The 24,202-nt window shown below is 39.4% G+C and overlaps 2 protein-coding genes across 3 annotated transcripts in view; both read right to left on the bottom strand.

Annotated features, from left to right (window-relative positions):
- The window catches only part of capn5b (calpain 5b), a 172,561-nt gene extending 164,960 nt beyond the window's left edge, over positions 1 to 7,601 (bottom strand). For both annotated transcript variants that reach the window (XM_061962782.2, XM_061962783.2), the window contains exons 1-2: positions 7,406 to 7,601; positions 6,810 to 7,008 (exon numbers count right to left, since the gene is read on the bottom strand). The gene's annotated coding sequence lies outside the window, so the exon portion shown is untranslated. The remainder of the gene's footprint in view (positions 1 to 6,809; positions 7,009 to 7,405) is intronic.
- An 841-nt stretch (positions 7,602 to 8,442) lies between these two features.
- The window catches only part of LOC133607802 (cullin-5), a 43,292-nt gene continuing 27,532 nt past the window's right edge, over positions 8,443 to 24,202 (bottom strand). Inside the window, exons 13-19 of the mRNA XM_061962765.1 lie at positions 22,834 to 22,965; positions 22,634 to 22,757; positions 22,382 to 22,557; positions 20,483 to 20,644; positions 20,302 to 20,420; positions 14,777 to 14,900; positions 8,443 to 8,756 (exon numbers count right to left, since the gene is read on the bottom strand). Of these exons, the coding sequence (XP_061818749.1) occupies positions 8,562 to 8,756; positions 14,777 to 14,900; positions 20,302 to 20,420; positions 20,483 to 20,644; positions 22,382 to 22,557; positions 22,634 to 22,757; positions 22,834 to 22,965 (1,032 nt within the window). The 3' untranslated portion in view covers positions 8,443 to 8,561. The remainder of the gene's footprint in view (positions 8,757 to 14,776; positions 14,901 to 20,301; positions 20,421 to 20,482; positions 20,645 to 22,381; positions 22,558 to 22,633; positions 22,758 to 22,833; positions 22,966 to 24,202) is intronic.

Raw genomic sequence — 24,202 nt, 5'->3', positions numbered from 1 at the left:
GCATGTCAAGTTGATCAACACATTGTATTATTCTCCAGTGCAATAACAGCACTGAAATGAAGGCTAAAAGGGCATTAATGGGAGCTTTAAAAAAAGTAACTAAATAGTTACTTTTCACAGTAACGCATTACTTTTTGGTGTAAGTGATTGATTGATTGATTGAAGTATTTATTTCAAACCTGCACAACACACATTTTTTTTTATTTTTTTTTTACATTTTGGCAGAGACATTTATGCATGGCTTGAAAAGGGGTTGGATGAAGCAATTGCTTATAATATCCCAACCCCTCTCACTCACTCCCTATTTAACATAAACAATATAATACAAGAACAATACTATACAAACAAAAACAAGAAAAAAGTAACTGAGTTAGTAACTGAGTTACTTTTGAAATTAAGTAACTAGTAACTGTAACTAGTTACTGGTTTTCAGTAACTAACCCAACACTGTATAACGTACACTTATTCAGCCTTTTGTTCACTATTCTTTAATTATTTTAAATTGCCTTTCAAAAGTCTATTCTTGGTGTTGAGTTTTATCAAATAAATTTCCCCAAAAAATGCGACTTATACTCCAGTGCGACTTATATATGTTTTTTTTTCCTTCTTTATTATGCATTTTCGGCCGGTGCGATTTATACTCCGGTGCGACTTATACTCCGGTGCGACTTATACTCCGGTGCGACTTATACTCCGAAAAACACGGTACCTGCGGCCAAGACAAGCGTTCGTATTTTTATTGATATTTTATTTAAAAAAACGTGGAAGTGATATTTTCAAATCAAATCAAATCAAATCAACTTTATTTATAGAGCACATTTAAAATTTACCACAGGGGTAGCCAAAGTGCTGTACAATGAGCAGGTTAAAAGATAAAACGAGTACCGAGCAAACACAACACAACACAAACAGAACACGATAGAAAATAAATAATTAAAATAGAATTAATAAAAACATAAAAACAGGATCACAGCAGGTGTATTATGGGGCGCCATTGCAGGATGGATATCACTCAGTGTTAAAAGCCATGGAATAAAAGTATGTTTTTAAGAGAGATTTAAAAACAGGAAGAGAGGAGGCTTGTCTAACACTCAGGGGTAGGTCGTTCCAGAGCTTGGGAGCAGCAACGGCGAAAGCTCTGTCACCTCTAAGCTTCAGCCTTGTGTCAGGGACCGTCAACAGCAGCTGATCGGCTGATCTTAAGGATCGGGTGGGGCAGTAAGGCTGAAGGAGGTCGGAGAGATAGGTTGGCGCGAGGTTGTTTAGACATTTAAAAACAAATAAAAGGAGTTTAAAATGTATTCGGTAACGCACAGGGAGCCAGTGAAGGGACGCTAAAATAGGGGTGATGTGCTCACGTCTGCGGGTCTGTGTTAGCAGACGAGCAGCAGAGTTCTGCACGAGCTGCAGGCGGGCGAGGGAGGCCTGGCTAATGCCAACATACAGGGCATTACAATAATCAAGACGAGTCGAGATAAAAGCGTGGATTAATTTCTCAAGATCATGTCTTGATAGAAGCGGTTTCACTTTCGCTATTTGGCGTAATTGATAAAAGCTTTTTTGAACGACGCTGCTGATTTGTTTTTCGAATTTAAAATCTGAGTCAAACTTTACCCCCAGGTTTGTGACAGAGTCGCTGAGATACGGGGTCAGAGTGCCGAGGTCAACGTTGGGGGAGGGAGAGCGACTTGGACCGAACAACATAACTTCTGTTTTGTCTTCATTTAGGCTCAGGAAGTTAGCTGAAAGCCAGACTTTGATGTCGTGCAGGCAGTCAATAAGACGTTGAACCGTGTTATTTTGTGCCATGGGAAAATAAATCTGGCAATCATCGGCATAAAAATGAAATGCAATACTGTACTTCCTAAAAATAGAACCAAGGGGGAGAAGGTAAAGCGCAAATAAAATTGGGGCAAGGATTGAGCCCTGGGGGACCCCATGTGGTAAAGGAGCTGTGGACGACATAAAACTGTCTACTTTTACACAAAAACTCCTGTCGGTTAGGTACGACCGGAACCAGTTGAGGGCGGCGCCCTTAATGCCCACACAGTTCTCAAGACGAGTGATTAAGGACTTATACTCCGGTGCGACTTATACTCCGGTGCGACTTATACTCCGAAAAGCACGGTACCTGCGGCCAAGACAAGCGTTCGTATTTTTATTGATATTTTATTTAAAAAAACGTGGAAGTGATATTTTGACGCAAAAATGAATGTTTAAAAACACGGATTTCCGCATGCACGCAGATATTTTACATGCCTGCGAGTGATGTCGATTACAAGTAGACGGAGTAGATATTGAAAGGGTATAAGAAAACAAATTTTTGGGTGTAATAATAGATGATAAAATGAACTGGAAATCTCATGTAAAAAAATATACAACATAAAGTAGCAAGAAACACGTCAATACTGAATAAAGCAAAACATGTTCTAGACCAGGGGTGTCAAACGTATGGCCCGCGGGCCTGATACAGGTTTTATCTGGCCCGCGGGATGAGTTTGCTAAGTATAAAAATGAGCCGAACTTTTTTAATGAAAGAAACTACCGTTCGAAATGTGTCCACTCGATGTCGCAATAACAATTCTTTGTATCTTTGTAGATGATGCTACATATGTAAAAAAAATAAACCACATGTTAGTGCACCAGTCGAGGAAAATGAGCAAACTACATAAATAACATACTGTAATTTGATTTTTTTATCTTGATAGATTGAAAATTAACACCAATGAGTTCACTGATGAACATTATCACATAATTTATTCAGAAAGTATAAATAACAACAAATAAACATGTAAGTGTGGAAAAAAAAACAACAACATTATGATTTGTACATTTTCAGAATGTGCTTGTTCTATTTTTAAACAAAGAAAACAATCTGAAGTTGTCTTTATTTTTAAGTAATCGTGCCATGATTTTAACAGTACGGCCCACTTGGGAGTAGATTTTTCTCCATGTGGTCCCCGATCTAAAATGAGTTTGACACCCCGGTTCTAGACCAAAAATCACTTCATACTCTTTACTGCTTGCTAGTGTTAACATATTTGAGTTATTGTGTAGAATTATGGGGAAACAACTACAAATGTGCGCTTCATTCACTAAAGGTGTTACAAAAAAGATCAGTTAGAATAATACATAATAATGTTGGATATAGAGAACATACAAACCCTTTATTTATTGAATCAAAAATATTGAAATTCAACGATTTGGTGCATTTGCAAACAGCTACAATGATGTACAAAGCAAAATATATAACCTTCTATCCAAGAATGTACAACAATTCTTCTCAACAAAAGAGGAGAAATATAACCTTAGAAAGGGGAACATTATCACAATTTCAGAACTGTTAAAACCATTAAAAATCAGTTCCCAGTGGCTTATTTTATTTTTCGAAGTTTTTTTTCAAAATTTTACCCATCACGCAATATCCCTAAACAAGCTTCAAAGTGCCTGATTTTAACCATCGTTATATACACCCGTCCATTTTCCTGTGACGTCACACAGTGATGCCAATACAAACAAACATGGCGGAAAGAACAGCAAGTTATAGCGACATTAGCTCGGATTCAGACTCAGATTTCGGCGGCTTAAGCGATTCAACAGATTACGCATGTATTGAAACGGATGGTTGTCGTGTGGAGGCAGGTAGCGAAAACGAAATTGAAAAAGAAACTGAAGCTATTGAGCCATATCGGTTTAAACTGTATGCAAGCAAAACCGACGAAAACGACACGACAGCCAGCGACACGGGAGAAAGCGAGGACGAATTCGGCGATCGCCTTCTAACCAACGATTGGTATGTGTTTGTTTGGCATTAAAGGAAACTAACAACTATGAACTAGGTTTACAGCATATGAAATACATTTGGCAACAACATGCACTTTGAGAGTGCAGACAGCCCAGTTTTCATCAATTAATATATTCTGTAGACATACCCTCATCCGCTCTCTTTTCCTGAAAGCTGATCTGTCCAGTCCAGTTGGAAATGCATCTGCTTTGAGTGTCGCAGGATATCCACACATTCTTGCCATCTCTGTCGTAGCATAGCTTTCGTCGGTAAAGTGTGCGGAACAAACGTCCAATTTCTTGCCACTTTCGCATCTTTGGGCCACTGGTGCAACTTGAATCCGTCCCTGTTCGTGTTGTTACACCCTCCGACAACACACCGACGAGGCATGATGTCTCTAAGGTACGGAAAACAGTCGAAAAAAACGGAAAATAACAGAGCTGATTTGACTCGGTGTTTGTAATGTGTTTGAGAAAATGGCGGATTGCTTCCCGTTGTGACGTCATCGCTCCGAGAGCGAATAATAGAAAGGCGTTTAATTCGCCAAAATTCACCCATTTAGAGTTCGGAAATCGGTTAAAAAAATATATGGTCTTTTTTCTGCAACATCAAGGTATATATTGACGCTTACATAGGTCTGGTGATAATGTTCCCCTTTAGAAGAAAATCTAATTTAAAACATTTGTATGCTCGTACAACACTTACAAACTTTAGCATATCCGTATGTGGAATTAAATTATGGAATGGATTAACCAAAGAAATCAAACAAAGCACCAATATGATTCAGTTTAATAGACTGTTCAAACTACAAGTTCCTACTACTTTTCGGACGTGCTGTAATGAAACATCTGGAAATATGTGGCGCATTACATTGTATCGTATGCATGTTCGAAATAAACTGAACTGAACTGAACTGAACATTGGGGCCTGTGCGCGTTTATACTGGAGTCCGATAAAGATCACATGACTTACTTGGTATCAAAAGAGTCAGCTGCGGGGGGAAAAAAATAGATTTGGAAAAAAAATCAAGTATGGTCCACTTTGGCCTGCAGTGTAAACAGGGCCGGCCCGTGGCATAGGCCGTATAGGCAAATGCTAAGGGCGCCGTCCATCAGGGGGCGCCACGCCAGTGCCACAAATGTTGGAGAAAAAAAAAAAGAAAAAAAAAAGTTGGTACTATTCTTTCTAAATACAAAAAATAATCCCACGTTAATTAAAATGCAAAGTAAAGCCTATTTAATAGAAATATTATTTGTTACAACATTACACCCCCCCCCCCCCCCTCCCACCGCACGGTGCGTCCCCTCCCTTCCCGTATCATGACTCTTTTTGGACGTCACCACATCAAAAAATCAACACAAGATGTCAAAAATGGCCAAAACTGTCAGGTGCCCAGGGAAGAAAAAAGAGAAAAGAAGAGGAGGAGAAACGAGAAAAGACAGAGGTAGCAGGGAGGTAACGTTAGCCTACATGAAATTATTTGTCTGTTACAGAATGTGATAGTAACCTGGCTTTTTAGCATTAAGCTAATTTTACATGATTCGGCAATTGCTAATCAATAAATAGCTAGTTCTGTTTTAACGTCGGGTTAATATTGTGGAGGGGGCTAAATTGTTATGGAAAATAATAATGTAACGTTAGGTAATTACAGTACTCCCACCTTACATTCCTCAGGGACATTTGTATTAGATCTTTTAAGCAGGTGTTTTTTGTTTACATTGTTATTGCCTTCTGGTTAGCTAATGTTTGCCCTGCAGATAATAGTCACTTTTCCACCCCTTTATATATTAGGTATAGTTGTAAGTTTAAAAAAAAAAGGTCAAAGACAAAGCTATTCGGTTTCTTGTGAGTATATACACTTCACTGCCGATGTGGGGGGGTGCCACCTAAAATCTTGCCTAGGGCGCCAAATTGGTTAAACATAGTTGTTAATCTCATTTAGGCTTTAGGGAGCGAGGTATGGAACTAGACGAAGTCAGAGGGGGAAGATGTGTTTAACTTTCGGTGTGAAATCTCCGCCAAGGCGGGGCTGCGAGATGGACAGTGCGACCATTTTCAGAGAACGTGCCAGACTTTAGACAGCTCAGTTTGGTATTGCGACTGTTTGTGTTTACTCATTTTTGTAGAATACATTAATGTTTGTCTTCAATACTGGCTTTATTGGAATAAAAGGAAATTCGGAGGACCTTGCCCTTAAATGGGGGGTTCCGAACATGACTTTAGTCTCCGATTTCTTTACTCGTAAAACCAGTTTTCAATTGTTTAATATTATTATTACTCCGTATTCTTCTTTTTCTTCACACTGCGTGCCCGGATGCTACCGCCTGTATCTTGGAAGGCAAACGCTGCCGTAAAATGCTGTACTGTAGGTCTTAAGACTGCGCAGGCTGGCATTTGAATGTGTCTTTTTTGGCACAACAATACACTTCTTGAAGTAAGTAATTCATGATGAGAGCACACGGAAGAAGATGGCTGTAAAGGATCAGACCGAGGCAGCGGTGCATTAAGAGGCAGGATTTTTTTTTTAAGCCTAATTGATAACATTTCTAGCCCCCGGTTTGTAGGCAATATATTAGAGAACATGACATCACTATACTGGGATGTTTTCTTTAGTGTTGTAGCAGAGCATACATGGATGCCATACGCTCTGCATGATGTATATTTCCTATTATTTGAAAGCATAGGAGTGAATCCACATGAAGTTATCACCTATAGATTTGAATAAGACATAATAGCAGTACAAGCAAGATATGCGGTGCTGCTGGCATAAATGCCGCTGTTTTTATGCGCAGACGTACAGGCTTAGTGTTTGGATTTTTTTTTTTTCTCCCCCTCCTTCATCTTTTCATGCCCAGTAAGTCGAGCCCTCTAAATGAAACGCTCAGTAAGTAATAGCATCTCGGATCTCCAGAGATTTAACGAGCCGCTTCGTGCAACTCGCTCACCGACCGACCGACCGACCGCCTCTACAGCATCCCTACGCTCCGGGCGAGGAGGCGAGATCCCGGGGAGTCGTCGCGGTTACCTGAGCGGAGGCCTCTCCCGTGGCAACGTGGTTCTCTCTCGGGTCCTCTCCTCCGGGGACCGGGGTGGGGGTCCGGCCGGGTCCAACTCTCGCTCTCCAGGGTCGGGGGTGGGGGGAGAGGGGCTGCCGGGGTTCCTCACCACCACGCTCTCTCCTCCCTGGTCCTCCGCCGGAGTTCCTCTCTCCTCCTCCGCTGGAGCTAGTGTCAAGCTGGCATGTATCATTCCGCCAAAACACCGGAAATTCCGCCGCTTTTCAAAATAAGTTCAACATGTTTTCAGCTTTGTGGCGTGATATTAGTCAATTAATACTAAAAGTGAGAAGTAATGCGTGATATTAACGTTATTTCAGTCAATTCGTATTAAAAGTGAGAAGTCATGTATTTATAAAGTGTAGCCTCGGCTGGGCTGACATAAATACGACGTAGCTAGCAGCTAGCTTAGATATATGTCACTTACAAACAGAACATTAGATGTATTCAACCCATAAATAACAAAAATCGTATTATTTGACCACTATTATGTTCTCCGTATGAGTCCCAACACGAATAGCCACTCAAATCATGCTGACATTATTTTGAAAGTAGGAAGTCTTACCAGCTTTCTATGGCAAAAAGGACTGATGACAGCGCATGCGCACGGCGGAGAGGCCTGCTGTATGGTTATTCCTATTCCCCCATCCCTTTGTCACACATCCAAGGCGAATCTGTAATTAGGAAAAATAGCAGTCTAATTAAAGTCAGCAGGTCGCTTGAACAACCTGTAACAGAACACAATTGCAAATTAAACACAATCTAGATCAATGAATATGCAATCTGTAAATTGTGACACACCCACAAATATTGACATTTCATGTCAATTCTAAAAAAATGGACATTTTAAACAGTGTTTCTTAAGAGCTTTGCTCTGACGCCACCTACTGGCCCCTTTGAAGTACATCATGTCAAACGGGCTCACGACTGGGAAAGCAGGACAAAAATGCATGTCTGCATGTGTTTTCATGATAAGGTGCTGTTTTTATTTCAATATTCACATCTCACGGTACACGCCTTCTGAATCGTATGAATTTCACCAAGCTTAATACTGACCTCTGCCTCTCCTCCCGGGACTTCCTGCAGAAAATAGTGATTTTTGTTTTGTTTTTGCTAATACAAATAAGCTCCCGGGGTTAGGACTGCCCCCCCCGCTGACCCCGGGGACACCCATCCTACTGTACTGCTGTGTGGCACTGGCTGCACTCTCGGAAGTCCTGATTATCAGTGATTACTTACTCTCACAACAACAATACAAACAACGGGAGCGGGTGGGGCGGCGCAGGCAAGAAAGCACAGGCGCCTCGCTCAGACTGTTTAAAACAAACAAACAAAACAAAAACGTTTTCCAGGATCCTCAAGCCAGTCAGTAGAATTCCACAAGCATCAAGCATGAGACTAGCCGGGCACGCCGTAGCGTTCCGGAAAAACCAAAACAAGAAACATGAATTACACCCTCATCTGACATCCCAAATAAAAACAGTAACAACCACTAGGTGCAGACTCTTTTTTTTTTTATCTTTCCTTTGTACAACTTTAAGGCAGGAAGTGTTTTTAAATAGGTCTCAAGTCTTTAATTCATGCCTCCCTGCACAGGATGTATTCTTAAATAGGGGACAAGGGGATTGGGGGAGGGGGCCTGGAAGTAATCTAGTGTCCATCAGGCCTGATCGAAACCCACCCCCAAAAAATAAGTCCAAACCGTCACACGCGCCGCTGTGCTATGCCATGTAGATGAAGGTGTTTATATCGGTCTCGTCCCGCTTGATGTACTTGTGATCGATCAGCCACTCGATCTGCTCCTTGATCATCTTCTTCTGTGGTAAAAACATGTTCTTTAAGATCTCCACCAGCTCCGTCTGCAGCTGGGCGTTGTTGATGCGCTTCCTCATCTTCATGATCTGGATTATGGCCTCCTGAAGGTAGGCGGGGGAGAAAGAAAAACAAAAACGGGAGAAATCAGTGCGAGTGACAGTTTGCACCAACAACTAATTTAACTAATGCGAGTGTGAAGCAGTGAGAGTAAGTCAACTTAAAAAGTGTACTGAGACTCCCGGCAAATGGCCTAATAGACATACCCATAACAATTTTAGATGATCTAAAGCAGGGGTGCACAAACGTTTGCCTGAGGGCTGAAGTGAATACAGGTAAAAGCCAGTAAATTAGAATATTTTGAAAAACTTGATTCATTTCAGTAATTGCATTCAAAAGGTGTAACTTGTACATTATATTTATTCATTGCACACAGACTGATGCATTCAAATGTTTATTTCATTTAATTTTGATGATTTGAAGTGGCAACAAATGAAAATCCAAAATTCCGTGTGTCACAAAATTAGAATATTACTTAAGGCTAATACAAAAAAGGGATTTTTAGAAATGTTGGCCAACTGAAAAGTATGAAAATGAAAAATATGAGCATGTACAATACTTAATACTTGGTTGGAGCTCCTTTTGCCTCAATTACTGCGTTAATGCGGCGTGGCATGGAGTCGATGAGTTTCTGGCACTGCTCAGGTGTTATGAGAGCCCAGGTTGCTCTGATAGTGGCCTTCAACTCTTCTGCGTTTTTGGGTCTGGCATTCTGCATCTTCCTTTTCACAATACCCCACAGATTTTCTATGGGGCTAAGGTCAGGGGAGTTGGCGGGCCAATTTAGAACAGAAATACCATGGTCCGTAAACCAGGCACGGATAGATTTTGCGCTGTGTGCAGGCGCCAGGTCCTGTTGGAACTTGAAATCTCCATCTCCATAGAGCAGGTCAGCAGCAGGAAGCATGAAGTGCTCTAAAACTTGCTGGTAGACGGCTGCGTTGACCCTGGATCTCAGGAAACAGAGTGGACCGACACCAGCAGATGACATGGCACCCCAAACCATCACTGATGGTGGAAACTTTACACTAGACTTCAGGCAACGTGGATCCTGTGCCTCTCCTGTCTTCCTCCAGACTCTGGGACCTCGATTTCCAAAGGAAATGCAAAATTTGCATGGTTGGGTGATGGTTTGGGGTGCCATGTCATCTGCTGGTGTCGGTCCACTCTGTTTCCTGAGATCCAGGGTCAACGCAGCCGTCTACCAGCAAGTTTTAGAGCACTTCATGCTTCCTGCTGCTGACCTGCTCTATGGAGATGGAGATTTCAAGTTCCAACAGGACTTGGCGCCTGCACACAGCGCAAAATCTACCCGTGCCTGGTTTACGGACCATGGTATTTCTGTTCTAAATTGGCCCGCCAACTCCCCTGACCTTAGCCCCATAGAAAATCTGTGGGGTATTGTGAAAAGGAAGATGCAGAATGCCAGACCCAAAAACGCAGAAGAGTTGAAGGCCACTATCAGAGCAACCTGGGCTCTCATAACACCTGAGCAGTGCCAGAAACTCATCGACTCCATGCCACGCCGCATTAACGCAGTAATTGAGGCAAAAGGAGCTCCAACCAAGTATTGAGTATTGAGTATTGTACATGCTCATATTTTTCATTTTCATACTTTTCAGTTGGCCAACATTTCTAAAAATCCCTTTTTTGTATTAGCCTTAAGTAATATTCTAATTTTGTGACACACGGAATTTTGGATTTTCATTTGTTGCCACTTCAAATCATCAAAATTAAATGAAATAAACATTTGAATGCATCAGTCTGTGTACAATGAATAAATATAATGTACAAGTTACACCTTTTGAATGCAATTACTGAAATAAATCAAGTTTTTCAAAATATTCTAATTTACTGGCTTTTACCTGTATGTGCAAAGGGGCTAAATACAGCTATTTGAAACATGAAACACAAATAGTTGTTAATGTAATGTAAATAATTAAGTTCCCACTTTTTAGCGGGCTGAATTTATCCCACGGGCCCTGCTTTGGGCACCCTTACTCTAAAAACTACAATATGCTTATCACACACTTGCTAAACATGTTTTGAATAGTAAAATATAGTTATGATTGCGTTATGATGATTACTAGGATGCCTCAAGCATCGCCAGACAATCAGCAAAAGTTAACAATGAAATGCTTGCGCTATGTATGAAAAATATAAACACATTTTTCATTAACCGTCTGGAATGGCGATGTGGTGTTTTTAAGTTTAAGTGGCTGGGGTTTTGTTTTTTTTGGCTACATCAAGTGACCACAATTTATATAATTAATTATATTAAGCTCATGACACATATTTATTGACGCAGACACATTTGTTACTAGATACTTTCTAATACATGGTACCAGTAGAAGAGAAAGTCAAACACAAGTACAAATAGACGGAGTGGAAATTGAAAGAGTAAATGAAACCAAATGTCTAGGTATAATTATTGATGATAAATTGAACTGGAAATCTCATGTAAAAAATATACAACATAAAGTAGCGAGAAACACATCAATAATGAATAAAGCAAAACATGTTCTAGACCAAAAATCACTTCATATTTTCTACTGCTCGCTAGTGTTACCATATCTGAGTTACTGTGTAGAAATATGGGGAAATAACTACAAAAGTGCACTTCATTCACTAACGGTGTTACAAAAAAGATCAGTTAGAATAATACATAATGTTGGATATAGAGAATATACAAATCCTTTATTTTTTGAATCAAAAATACTGAAATTCCATGACATAGTGAATTTGCAAACAGCTAAAATTATACACAAAGCAAACTATAACCTGCTACCCAAGAATATACAACCATTCTTCTCAAAAAAAGAGGAGAAATATAATCTTAGAGAAAAATGTAATTTAAAACATTTGTACGCACGTACAACACTTAAGACCTTCAGTATATCAGTATGTGGAATTAAATTATGGAAAAGCAATCAAACAATGTACTAATATGATCCACTTCAAGAAACTCTTCAAACTTTAAGTGTTTACAAAGTACAAAGAACAAGAACCATGACAAACATTCTCAATTTATTTCATCAATCCATTCATTCATTCATTCACAAAATAAACTTACTTATCTGATCATATGAAATATGACTTACTTCACCAATTATTATTATTAAATTATTATTATTTATTTATATTGTGATTACTTATGGAGTATATTGTGAATAAATTGTGAACAGGAAGTGAACAAAAAGTTTTAGCAACTGTTATGTAAAAGAAAAGGGGTAGGATTAAATAAGATCTGCTTCTTCCTACTCCTTTTCGAACATGTTGAAAAGAGAAACTGGAAATTGTGATGTATCATGTTGTATGCTTGCATGTTCGAAATAAACTCAAACTCAAACTCAAACGCACGTCTGCTTTGGAGACTCTGTATCTGTAAGTAATATGCAACTAATATTTTGTCATTGTTTGTATTCACAAACGTGGTGTTTGGATTGCAATATATCACATGGACATAGATAAGACCTTCTGGAGGAAAGTTCCGTGGTTAGATGAAACAAAAAAATGTAGCGGTTTGGCCACAAACAGCAAAAAAATCAACAACAAAAAACAAGTGCCGGATGATATTAGTTTGCATGTAAAATGTCCGATACAAGCGGTCCTGCAGCGTGTTTACATACGTCAATACTTCTCAATTATATTTTGTTATGCCTCCCAAGTAATAAGAAAACATTTTGCGCCCCCTCGCCCCCACTCTTAATTTGTTTATAAAATTATAAGTACACCTCTGTATAACATTGTAGATCAACTTACAAAAAAGAACAACTTCATAAATATTATTTAGTTTGTAACAGAAAAGATTTAAAGTGCATCAATTTGACTGAAATAAAAAAAATTTTTAATCCTTATTCAAAAGACTTAAAGAATATGAAAAATAAACTCAATAAATGAAAATAAATTCAAACTGATCAGCAATATTAACTCAGGACTCACAATATATAATAATACACTTTAACCTATTTGAGAAGGACTGGCTTTTGCAAAGCTGGACAGCCAGTTAACATCTAAATGTCCTCCAATAAACACACAAAATGGTTTTTTCTTCTAATTTAGTCAAGTCATTTACAAAAGGTAAACATGCTATGACAGTTAAGCACAAAATAGCACACAAGTTAGACATATGTCATCAATTGAACAATATTGCAGTCTAAAACAGTACATTTGTCAATATAAGCAAGTATCAAATAATTATAGTTACAAATTACTTACACATACAAAGTCCTGAAGGTAACAGAAGCATATTAGGGAGTACTTAGTAACAAACGTTTCCACATTTACGTTTAATTTACTGCGTCACGATCTTAACTCCATGAATTATTGTGTCCAATAGGTATCGTCAAAAAAAACTAATACCACTCCATTTCAACTTAAAAGACACCATAAGTCCATTCCAGATGGTTAATAATAAATAGGTTAGTGTTTTTAATATAATTGTTCTTTGTTTGACCAAGCCTTTTCTCATATTCCACACTACAAATACAAGTAGCTACAGTATATGTATGATTCCTGCTGATATTGAATTGGATTTTTTTTAATTCACCCATTTTGTCCATCACCGACGCTGAGATCATTATTCATGCGTTCGTTATGTCTCGTCTCGATTACTGTAACGTATTATGTTTGGGTCTCCCTATGTCTAGCATTAAAAGATTACAGTTGGGACAAAATGCGGCTGCTAGACTTTTGACAATAACAACAAAGTTTGATCATAATACACCTATACTGGCTCACCTGCACTGGCTTTCTGTGCACTTAGGATGTGACTTTAAGGTTTTACTACTTACGTATAAAATACTAAACGGTCTAGCTCCATCTTATCTACTGATTGTATTGTACCATATGTTCAAAAAACTCCGGCTTATTAGTGATTCCCAGAGCCCCCAAAAAGTCTGCGGGCTTTAGAGCGTTTTCTATTGGGGCTCCAGTACTCTGGAATGCCCTCCTGGTAACAGTTAGAGATGCTATCTCCGTAGAAGCATGTAAGTCCAATCCTAAAGCTCATTTGTATACTCTAGCCTTTAAATAGACCCGTTTTGGACCAGTTGATCTGCGGTCTGTTTTTTCTGCTCTGCCCCCCTCTATCAGCCTCCACGGATGATACGCCAGCTGTTCAAAGTCGGGACACAGGATGGATCACACCTCTTTGCATCAGTTAGGGACGTCACTCTGCTGCCGACTTTTCTCCATTCCAGATGATCCCCTGCTGGTCTCCCAATGGACTGGACTTTCACATGAAGTCGGGACCCGGGGTGGACCCCTCCTTATGCATCAGTCGGTGATGTCCCTGCGCTGTGACGTGTCTACATGCAATGGACTGGACTCTCACATTATTAACCGTATCCACTTAGCATCCATTGCACCGGTGGTGGGGTCCCCACATCTGCTGTCCCTTCCAAGGTTTCTCTTTGTCTCTCTGGATTGAGTTTTTTTCTTGCCCTGATGTGGGATCTGAGCCGCGGATGTCGTTATGGCTCGTGCAGCCCTTTGAGACACTTGTGATTAAGGGCTATATAAATAAACTTTGATTGATTGATTGATTGGCTCGAATACAGGAAAAGACTAACCTTATGTGTTTATTGGAGGACATTTAGATGTTAACTGGCTGTCCAGCTTTGCACAAGTAAACACTCTGCAGGACTGCTTGCATCAGTGAATTTAGGTGTAAGCAGATTGGTTTTTTTTAAATAATGGACTGATATCCAATTACAATAGCGGATCGGGACACTCATGTTATCAATAATATCCCCATAGTGCTTAAATTTGATGAACATATGCTCACTCCTCAACTGTAGCCCTAAAATTGTATGCCGTTTCATCCATACAGTGTATTGTTTTTAGCGAGTTGAATAAAAACCTAAAAGACCAATAATGCCAAGTGGTCCCCTCTATTTTTATTGTTTTCTGTATACGACCCTCTGTCATAAAAGTCTGCACACACCCGGCTTATACTGTAAAAACATGAAGTCATATTTGGAGGGGGAAGGCGACACCATCTATGCCTAGTAGGGGGAGCTCTCTCTAGGGGGTGGGACGTGCTGAGCGCTCCCCTGCCTACCTGTGTTCTTAGTATCCTGAGCTGGACGATGCCCTCGTTCTCCTCCTCTCGCATCCGCTCTGTGGTGAGCTGCAGCCGGCCAATTAGGTTGATCTTCCCTCTCTTTTGAACCTTGGAATTTTTTCTGAAAATTAAACAAAAAGCACACAAAGTTCAGAGTATGTCCTTTAAGGGGGAGGAGTCACTGCAGAGCATACGGTACTCACATAGGTCAATCGTACCATTAACTAACCTAATTAAATATTCCAAAGGACAAAAAACACAGCACGCTACATTCGTAAGTGTAATAAGGACGTGTCATTATTCTGCTTGGGACGCACAATATTTTTTTCAGGCCGATACAGATAACTACCTGCTTCTCAACACTGACAACTTGATATATTTTATTCTTTAAATTTAGCGTGTCCTTTCTTTGTGGCAGGCTTGGGTCAACTTCTTTAGCAGCAGGCGTCTCTGTGGGCCTTCAAAACATTGTCGTAGTGATGCGATTCAGATGGCTGATAAGGTTTATTGTGTTGTGGCTTTATGTTTTTCCCTACCCACGGAACATTTGCAGAACATTTGGTGCAAATAGCATGCGGAATGTCTTCCTCTGAAACAGTGAAGTAGTCCCACACGATATTGCTAGCGATATAGAATGTATATACCACATCAAATACATTTATTTTACACTACAGTGATGTTACCATGTATCAGTCCTTCTCAAATAGCATACCTGCCAACTTTTGAAATCAGAAAAACCTAGTAGCCAGGGTCCAGGGGCCGCAGGCCCCGGTAGGTCCAGGACAAAGTCCTGGTGGGGGGTTCCCCGACGCAAAATGATTATTAGCATTCAGACAGGTTAAAATGTTGCTAAAACCATCACTTTTCTATCAGTCACAGTGACTTTTCAAAACAAAATATTACAGCAAAAATCATATGGGTTGATTGACATGTTTATTCTGTAAGCTAACTTCAATAGTTTGAAATTATTTTGACAGTTAATGCCAGTTATCCTGTCAACCTTTCACAAGACTTCAATTTGTTAATTGAAAGTATAAACAGTATAAACACTTTTTACAGTAAACAAATGGTAAAACAGTACTAAACAATTCCATTAAAAAAAAAATTGGTGTCATTATTAACTTTCTGTCCAAGCTTGTATAATCTACTGCCTTGTTCAATTGTATAAAAAATTGTATAAAATTCACATTTCTATCACAATTATCATACTGTAAACATGGTAAGCTAACTTCATTAAAATTAATAGTCCTGTCAATAGCATGGAATTACAATTCAAATGTAGTTTTTTTGTAAGCCTTTCAAAAGAATTCAAAATATGAAAAATTAATGAAAATTAATTTAAGCCATCAGACACTTGAAAAGTGGCACATCACATCTCGAATGTAATCATTTTAACTTTTCAACAGAAATAGCACTGCAAAAATATTAAGGACATACTTCTGTATTTTGGTAGTTATGCTGTCAACATTTAACAAGATTTCTTCAACTTGGACTTGAAAGCATAAATAGTATAAACACTTTTAACAGTATAACAACACTATATAACAAAACAATTCCAATAGATAACATTGGTGTCATTACCTTTTTGTGGCTAAAATCCGAAAAACGTTGAAAGTTTCGCACTTGTATCGCTAGCAACGGCATTAGACTTGTGTTTTTTTGTCCCAACGTGGTCTTTTACATCGCTAATTCCTCCGTGTCCGATCGAAAAATCTTGTCTGCACAAGGTGCAATTCGCGTAGTTTTCACCCTTTTTGGAAAGGATAATTATTCCCGGATAGGCTTTTGAATATTCTTCACGGAATGACTGCAGTTTTCTTTTCGGTTTAAGACTGGTTTGCGATTTTTCTCCGGCTGATTCCATGATCGTTCGCTCGTTTGGAAACAATGGCAACAGGTGCCTCGTGCTTGGCAGCGGTGCTATAAATAGCCTCGCGCATTTTAAAAAAAATTTTAATTAATGAAAAACCGTATTTTTTATCACTGCAACCGTAACCCGGAATAGGTTGATGAAAACCGTACTAATTACGGGAAAACCGGAGTAGTTGGCAGGTATGAAATAGTGAAGGGGGCACGTGTGACCTTGGGAAACATGCTTTTTTCGCTTATATGATGAAGCGTATGTCTCACTTGGCTTCACTGCAAACATGGTAGGAGATGAGGAAAGACCAGCGTGTTGTTTCCTTTAACGTTAATAAGCTTACAATGTTATGAAGAGGTATAGGTATAACAATTTTATAGACAAATGATACTATTTATAGTCACAGTGGAAAATGGGGGGGGCCGCAAAATATTTTCTCCTCCCTAGGAGGGGCGGAATAGAAAATATTTGAGAAGCACTGCCATATATAAACGTAAAACAATACAAAAAACAGAAGTGGTAATAATGGATATTATAGAAGCGGATATCATTGTTTACATTCAGAGCCGCCATCTTTGAAACAAACTCGGGTTTGGTCAGAATTCTCCAGCTTTCCGAGCTGGAAATCCGACTTCAAGGGGCGTTACAGTTACAGACGAGGAACTTGGAAATTCTGACTTCCCAGTGCAAATGGAACACACCATAAGTTCAGGGGAAGTTTATGACAGGATTACAGTACGGAAAAAAAGCGCTTGATTTGCTCAACCTAACCCACTTACAGCACAGAACAGGTGTCTAATTATCTAATATTTTCACCTGAGCTTTTTTATTCCGTTCAAAGTCATAATTTCTCATATCTGTCCAATACTTATCATGCACCCCTTCTTAATGGGATCACTCCAAGTTATCAACAAGAGGCAACAGTTTACAGGCAAAACTCAAAAAAATGTGAATGTCGTGCAAAAGTTTGTTTATTAAAGCATTTAGATTTACAAGGTGAAACTAATATAAAAAGGTACCTCGATATACAAACCCCTCTTTGCAAACTTTTTGATTTACACATTTTTAGATCGCATCAAATATGTCTCCATGTGCAAACCTAAACTAGGCCACCTACTCAGTGGCCTAGTGGTTAGAGTGTCCGCCCTGAGATCGGTAGGTTGCGAGTTCAAACCCCGGCCGAGTCATACCAAAGACTATAAAAATTACCTCCCTGATCAAGGGTTGGAATTGGGGGTTAAATCACCAAAAATGATTCCTGGGCGTTGCACCGCTGCTGCCCACTGCTCCCCTCACCTCCCAGGGGGTGATCAAGGGGATGGGTCAAATGCAGAGGACACATTTCACCACACCTAGTGTGTGTGTGACAATCATTTGTACTTTAACTTTAAACCATGTCCCTTGTGTAAGTAGCTTCATTCATTAATTTTGTGTCCAGCCTGCGGGCATAAAGCAGGGTGCAGCCTTTTTGGGGAGGCGGAGCAGTACACTACTCGTCACTTCTCAGCGCTTAAGTCTTTTCTGTGTTTTTTCGCCTTTTGACAAGTTTGTCCATTTTGCTAACTCAATAGGTATGTACAACAATATTTCTTAACAAAAAGAGGAAAAATATAATCTTAGAGAAAAATCTAACTAAAAACATTTGCATGCACGTACAACACTTAAAAACTTCAACATATTAGTTTGTGGAATTAAATTATGGAATGGGTTAAGCAAAGAAGTCAAACAATGTACTAATATGATTCAGTTCAAGAGAATATTCAACAACTGTTTACAAAGTACAAGGCAGAAGAATTTTGACAAATGTTAAAGTACCAATGATTGTCACACACACACTAGGTGTGGTGAACTTTGTCCTCTGCATTTGACCCATCCCCTTGATCACCCCCTGGGAGGTGAGGGGAGCAGTGAGCAGCAGCGGTGCCGCGCCCTGGAATCATTTTTGGTGATTTAACCCCCAATTCCAACCCTTGATGCTGAGTGCCAAGCAGCGGGGTAATGGGTCCCATTTTAATTTTTTTTTATAGTCTTTGGTATGACTCGGCCGGGGTTTGAACTCACAACCTACCGATCTCAGGGCGGACACTCTAACCACTAGGCCACTGAGTAGGTCGGTATTGAACTTACTGAAAATAAAATATTAATGATTTCATTAAGTGAATCATAACTGACTGAACTATTCTATTACCAAAAGTGTTGTATTTAGAAATTATTGATGTAAATTGTGTTACAAATTGAGAACGAAAAAAAATATGTGTTGCTTGAAGTGGAAAAGATGTAGGATCAAATAAGATTTTCTTCTTTATACTCCCTTTTTGGGCATGTTGTAAAGAGAAATGGAAAATATGTCACGGATAATATTGAAACTGTATACATATTGTGTTCTTTGTTTCCCTGTTGTGGTGTTTTTCTTACAAAAAGTCCACAAAAAATAAGGTATCTGCACTGTAGCCACATAATTTCCCCATTATGGGATAAATAAAGTCTATCAAATCGTATCATCATATAATGTTCAAAATAAACTTTAACCAAGCAATATGACTTTCAAAAAACTCAACAAACCAGCATCGAAAGAAGGAGGGAATCGATGTGGAGTTTTAAAAAAAAACTATTTTCAAGGTGTACAATAACGGTGCTCAAGTATGGAAGAATCAACAAAGCAGGCTTCGTCCCACAGCAAGTTCTAATTGTGATGAGATCGAACTTTTCAAGAAAAAGATGCCAAAAAAGACTTATGTCATAGCGCAGAAAAAATATTTTTTGTTCTTAACACGCCCACACACACGCGCACGCACACATGGCCGCTCTCTCCTAATAGCTCCCTTCTCTCCCTATGTCTGCCTGCTGCTTTCTTGTCAACTATGGGTTATACTTGTACAGCGCTTTTCTACCTTTTTTAATATATTATATTATCAAATATTATTATTTAATAGCAAAAAGGTTATTAAAGTTAGGGATTTTTGTGATTTCTGATCATTTGTGGGGGCACCAAAGCGACTTCTGTGTGGGAGAGCAGTGCATACAGGACAGCAGCTTGTTGTTGTGACTTCTGAATAATGTTTGTTTGACACATCTTAAACTCACAGATTCGGACACTCGGCGGGAGGGTACTAGGATGACAGGGGATGCAAAACAATAACATATACCCCCATTATTTATGATTTACTTTTTACTTTTTAAATTCAATATCAATTTTGTAGACTGCTGCTGGAACTTTAATTTTCCTGAGGGAACTCTCCTGAAGGAATCAATAAAGTACTATCTATCTATCTATCTAAAACAACACACCACTGGGCACACACAGCCCACTGGCTGTTGGTGCTCACCAAGCAGCACAAGGTAGCCTACTTTAGTTACGTTTTGAAGTTACAGCGTCCTAAAAAATCAAAACATTCAAGAGCAAGACTGAAGTTTATGCATGTTTTAAATAAAAGTAATGTTAATAGATTTTTTTAAGACCGCTCAAAATCGTATTTAGGACCTTTTATGAGATTTTAAGAGAATTTTAGATATTTTAAGCCCTTTAATTCGAATTGTTGTATTTAAGACATTTTAAGACCCTGCGGATGCCCTGTACCACAGATTATCTAAGGGGCCGAAGCGCAGGTCAGGACAAGGAGGGTCCTGCAAGTTACGAATGTGTGAGTACGCCCTTACTTACATGAGGGAAAACTCTTGATTGACGTAGAATAGCGTTCCCTCTGCGAAGTCTTTGGGTGACGATACCAGCGGGTCGTACGACAACACCTGCCGCTTGAGTTTGGGAAACGCCACCAGCGACTGAAGGAGCAACGAGTGTCTCAAAAAAAGATACTGTGGGGTAATATTATTTTTTATTTTACCCAGAGAGTACGCCTTAGTTCGGCGTCTGGCAGCTCCGTGGCGAGCTTGAGGTTTTCGAAGCTGATCCTCTCTCGGGGCCTCTGGTTCCAGGCGAAGAGCACGGCCAGCTGGAAGGTGGTCACCTCCAGGTCGTACTGACCCACCTCGTTCTTGAAGGTGATCTGTGGGGGGGGAATAAAACAAAGACGTTTCATATTTTTCACCAGCAACTAAAGTGAGGCACATAGCTGTACAATGTCATGATGTCCCACACAAAAATGCTGCCTCTACAAAGAAAATCATACGAATATGGTTGTAGATGACCACAATGTATCCCACTGGACATCATCTGATTTTTTTTTTTTTACTGCATATATATGAGTGCTATTATAATGCTGTAGTTCTATTTACTGGTGAAGTAATAGTTTCACCTAGAAATTCATACTTGTCAACGACCACAATGTACCCCAGCGGGCTTCCACTTGTTGTTGATGATAGTGTACAATGGAACCTCTGTTGGCAAACTTTTTGGTTTATGAATTTTAGAATGCGCCAAACATGTCTGTATGTACGAACGCTTCATTCATTCATTTTGTGTCCCATTGGCAAGAATTTTTTGCTTGCTCATATTGAAGAGATTTGGGAAGCAGACTTCGTACCACAGCAAGTTTTTAATTGTGGTGAAAAAACTTACTTCTCTGGAAAAAGATGCCAAAGCTTACTAATTTCACAGCGGCAGAGAAGATTACCTCTCATTCAGCAGCCCCTTATCCAAAAGCGCACACACACATACACGGCCCTTCCCCTGGCCTCCTCCCAGTCTGTCTGCTTCTTCCTCCCCTCTCTTAAGCTGCTCCTTTGCCAATGTTAATGTGTGTAAATGGATTTTACTTTTTAAAATGTTTATTATTGTAGCAATATGGTTGGAAAAGTTGAAGATTTTTGTGATTTCTGATAGTTTGTGAGGACACGTGTGTGTGTTGGCAGAGCAGCACATACAGGACAATTCAGCTTGTTGTTGTTTTAGCTTGTTAATAAATGGACTTTTGTCGAGGCTGGAACCCATTATTAATAATTACATTGTTTTTTATGGAGAATTTTGTTTTCTATTTACGAACCCTGATCAAGAAACAATTAACTTCATAATTCGAGGTTCCACTCTATATGCATGTGTACATAAATATTTAGAAAACAATCTTTGTGACTTTTGTGGTTACAGAGCTTAAAAAAGTATTTAGTTTCAGTGCAAAGAGGACAAAACGTTGGTTGGAAGCAGGTAAGAATTAAGAGAAAATATGGAAACTCAAATTATACACAATAACCCATTCCACCAACCACCTTGTTTTGTTTTTTTTGGTTTTTTTTTCATGTATATATTCATTTCATCCTATATTCATTGCACTTCTATATTTTTTATATTTTTATATATTTACACATTGTTTTTCTAGCATGCACACATCGCACTGTATGGAATGGCCTCAATCTCGTTACCCTGCGTAATGACAATAAAGCTGATTCTGAAGTATGTGATCAGCTTTAATAATATTTTTGACTGCATAAGTGGGGAAAAAATTATTTCTCTATGAATCCACAATCATGAATTAGCAAGTATATTGCACAACACAGCAGCAACAGGAGGACCAATGTTGTAATAGCGCCAAAAATCTAACCAAAACCAAATCAGCAATATTGGAGCTGTTGACTTCATTGTAAGCAACAGTACACCTGACAGCAAAGTTGCAACATTTTAAAGTGCATGCAGAGCAAGGTAAAGCTGCTCATGACAATTTCAATGCAGCTAATAAAAACTGTCAGAGGAGGTTGCCTATTACATCGCACTGAGAGCGTGTTAATATTTTAATCTATTAGATTGTGTACCTAATAAAGTGTGTGCGTGTGTTATTGCGGATTGCACTCACAATGCCGTTAGACATGAGGTGATGCCAGTGAAGCTTGCGTCCGCTGTGATTCTTCTTGTAGAAGTCCTCCACCTCCGGAATCAAATCTTCCAGCTCGGTGGGCAGCGAGACAAACACCTTCTCGCTGCTCCTCGACCACGCTCCGGCGTTCAGGATCTTAATGTTGACGGAGTCAGCTGCCGGATGGAGAAAGGTCAACAGCGCATTAGAGCAGGATATTGCAAAGTTATTACCACTCCCGTGCGTCTTCACCTGGCAAAGCCAGCTTGTTGTGTTTGTGCAATTCCTTGAAAGACTGGTTGAGGTCCTCTGACACTTTAATGTCCTGGAACATCCTGGCCAGTTTGTTGACGTAGTCAGCCGGCATTCCTACCTCCTGTTGGGATGGATAAAATCATATCAATAATCGATTTTCCTCAGTAAAATGACAAAGACTTTCTATTTGTTCTTACCCTGAGCCACTCCACCATGTTCTCCTCAATCTCGCTGTCCGCTGAGATGTCCAGGATAAGGCGGCGGGTCAGGTGGGCTTTGTGGTAGCGCATGAACACGTCTTTGTTCTGGACATACTTAAGAACCAACAGCTGGAAATGAATATTTGGAAAATTAACATGACAGAATGCATTCATCTTAGTAAGTATTGCTCAGATTAAATACTTTTTTTGCAGATGTAGTTTTTTGTTTGAATTAACGTCACAAGATGACAGCAGCTGCATTTTAAGTATCACAAGCAGCTTGTTTCAGCTCTGCATGCGCTTTAGAATGGTGCTACTGAGCAGGTCTGAGATCGGTAGGTCGTGAGTTCAAACCCCGACGGAGTCATACCAAAGACTATAAAAATGAGACCCATTACTTCCCTGCTTGACGCTCAGCATCAACGGTTGGAATTGGGGGTTGAATCACCAAAAATGACTCCCGGGCGCGGCCACCGCTGCTGCTCACTGCTCCCCTCACCTCCCGGGGGTGATCGAGGGTGATGGGTCAAATGCAGAGAATAATTTCACCACACCTAGTGTATGTGTGACAATCATTGGTACTTTAACTTTACATTTTAAACGCACACACACGTTACACTTGCTGTCTTATATTGATTTCAATCAACTTTTTAGTAGAGGTGTCCCGATGCAACTTTTTCACTTTCGATACGATACAGATATTAGGCTCGAGTATTAATCAGTACATACTTTTATTATTTTGTAGTGTGGAATGTCAAAAAAGGTTTGATCAAGTGAAATTAATCAAATAATGGTAGGTTTGAAGAATACTAACATATGTATTATTAACTGGAATGGCTGTCTTTAAATTGAAGTGAAATGGTAATTTGTCTTTTGGCGACATCTAGTGGCCACAAGCTAAGCTCAAGGGAAACTGCACTTATTTTGTAATTTGCCTATCGTTCACAATCATACTGAGAGCATACTTGCCAACCTTGAGACCTCCAATTTCGGGAGGTGGGGGGTGGGTGCAGGGGGCGTGGCTGGGGCGGGGGCGTGGTTAAGAGGGGAGGAGTATATTTACAGCTAGAATTCACCAAGTCAAGTATTTCATATATATATATATATATATCCCGCGACCCCGAAGGTCGCGGGATAAGTCAATTATTTCTTATATATATATATATATATATATAAGAAATAATTGACTTTCAGTGAATTCTAGCTATATATATATATATATATATATATATATATATATATATATATATATATATATATATATATATATATATATATATATAAATAAAAGAAATACTTGAATTTCAGTGTTCATTTATTTACACATATACACACACATAACACTCATCTACTCATTGTTGAGTTA

This window comes from Nerophis lumbriciformis, linkage group LG09, assembly GCF_033978685.3.
Source record: "Nerophis lumbriciformis linkage group LG09, RoL_Nlum_v2.1, whole genome shotgun sequence".
In the NCBI taxonomy this organism is placed as follows: domain Eukaryota; kingdom Metazoa; phylum Chordata; class Actinopteri; order Syngnathiformes; family Syngnathidae; genus Nerophis; species Nerophis lumbriciformis.
Note: the sequence above shows the minus strand (reverse complement) of the source record. Positions and strands in the feature narration are given on the sequence as shown.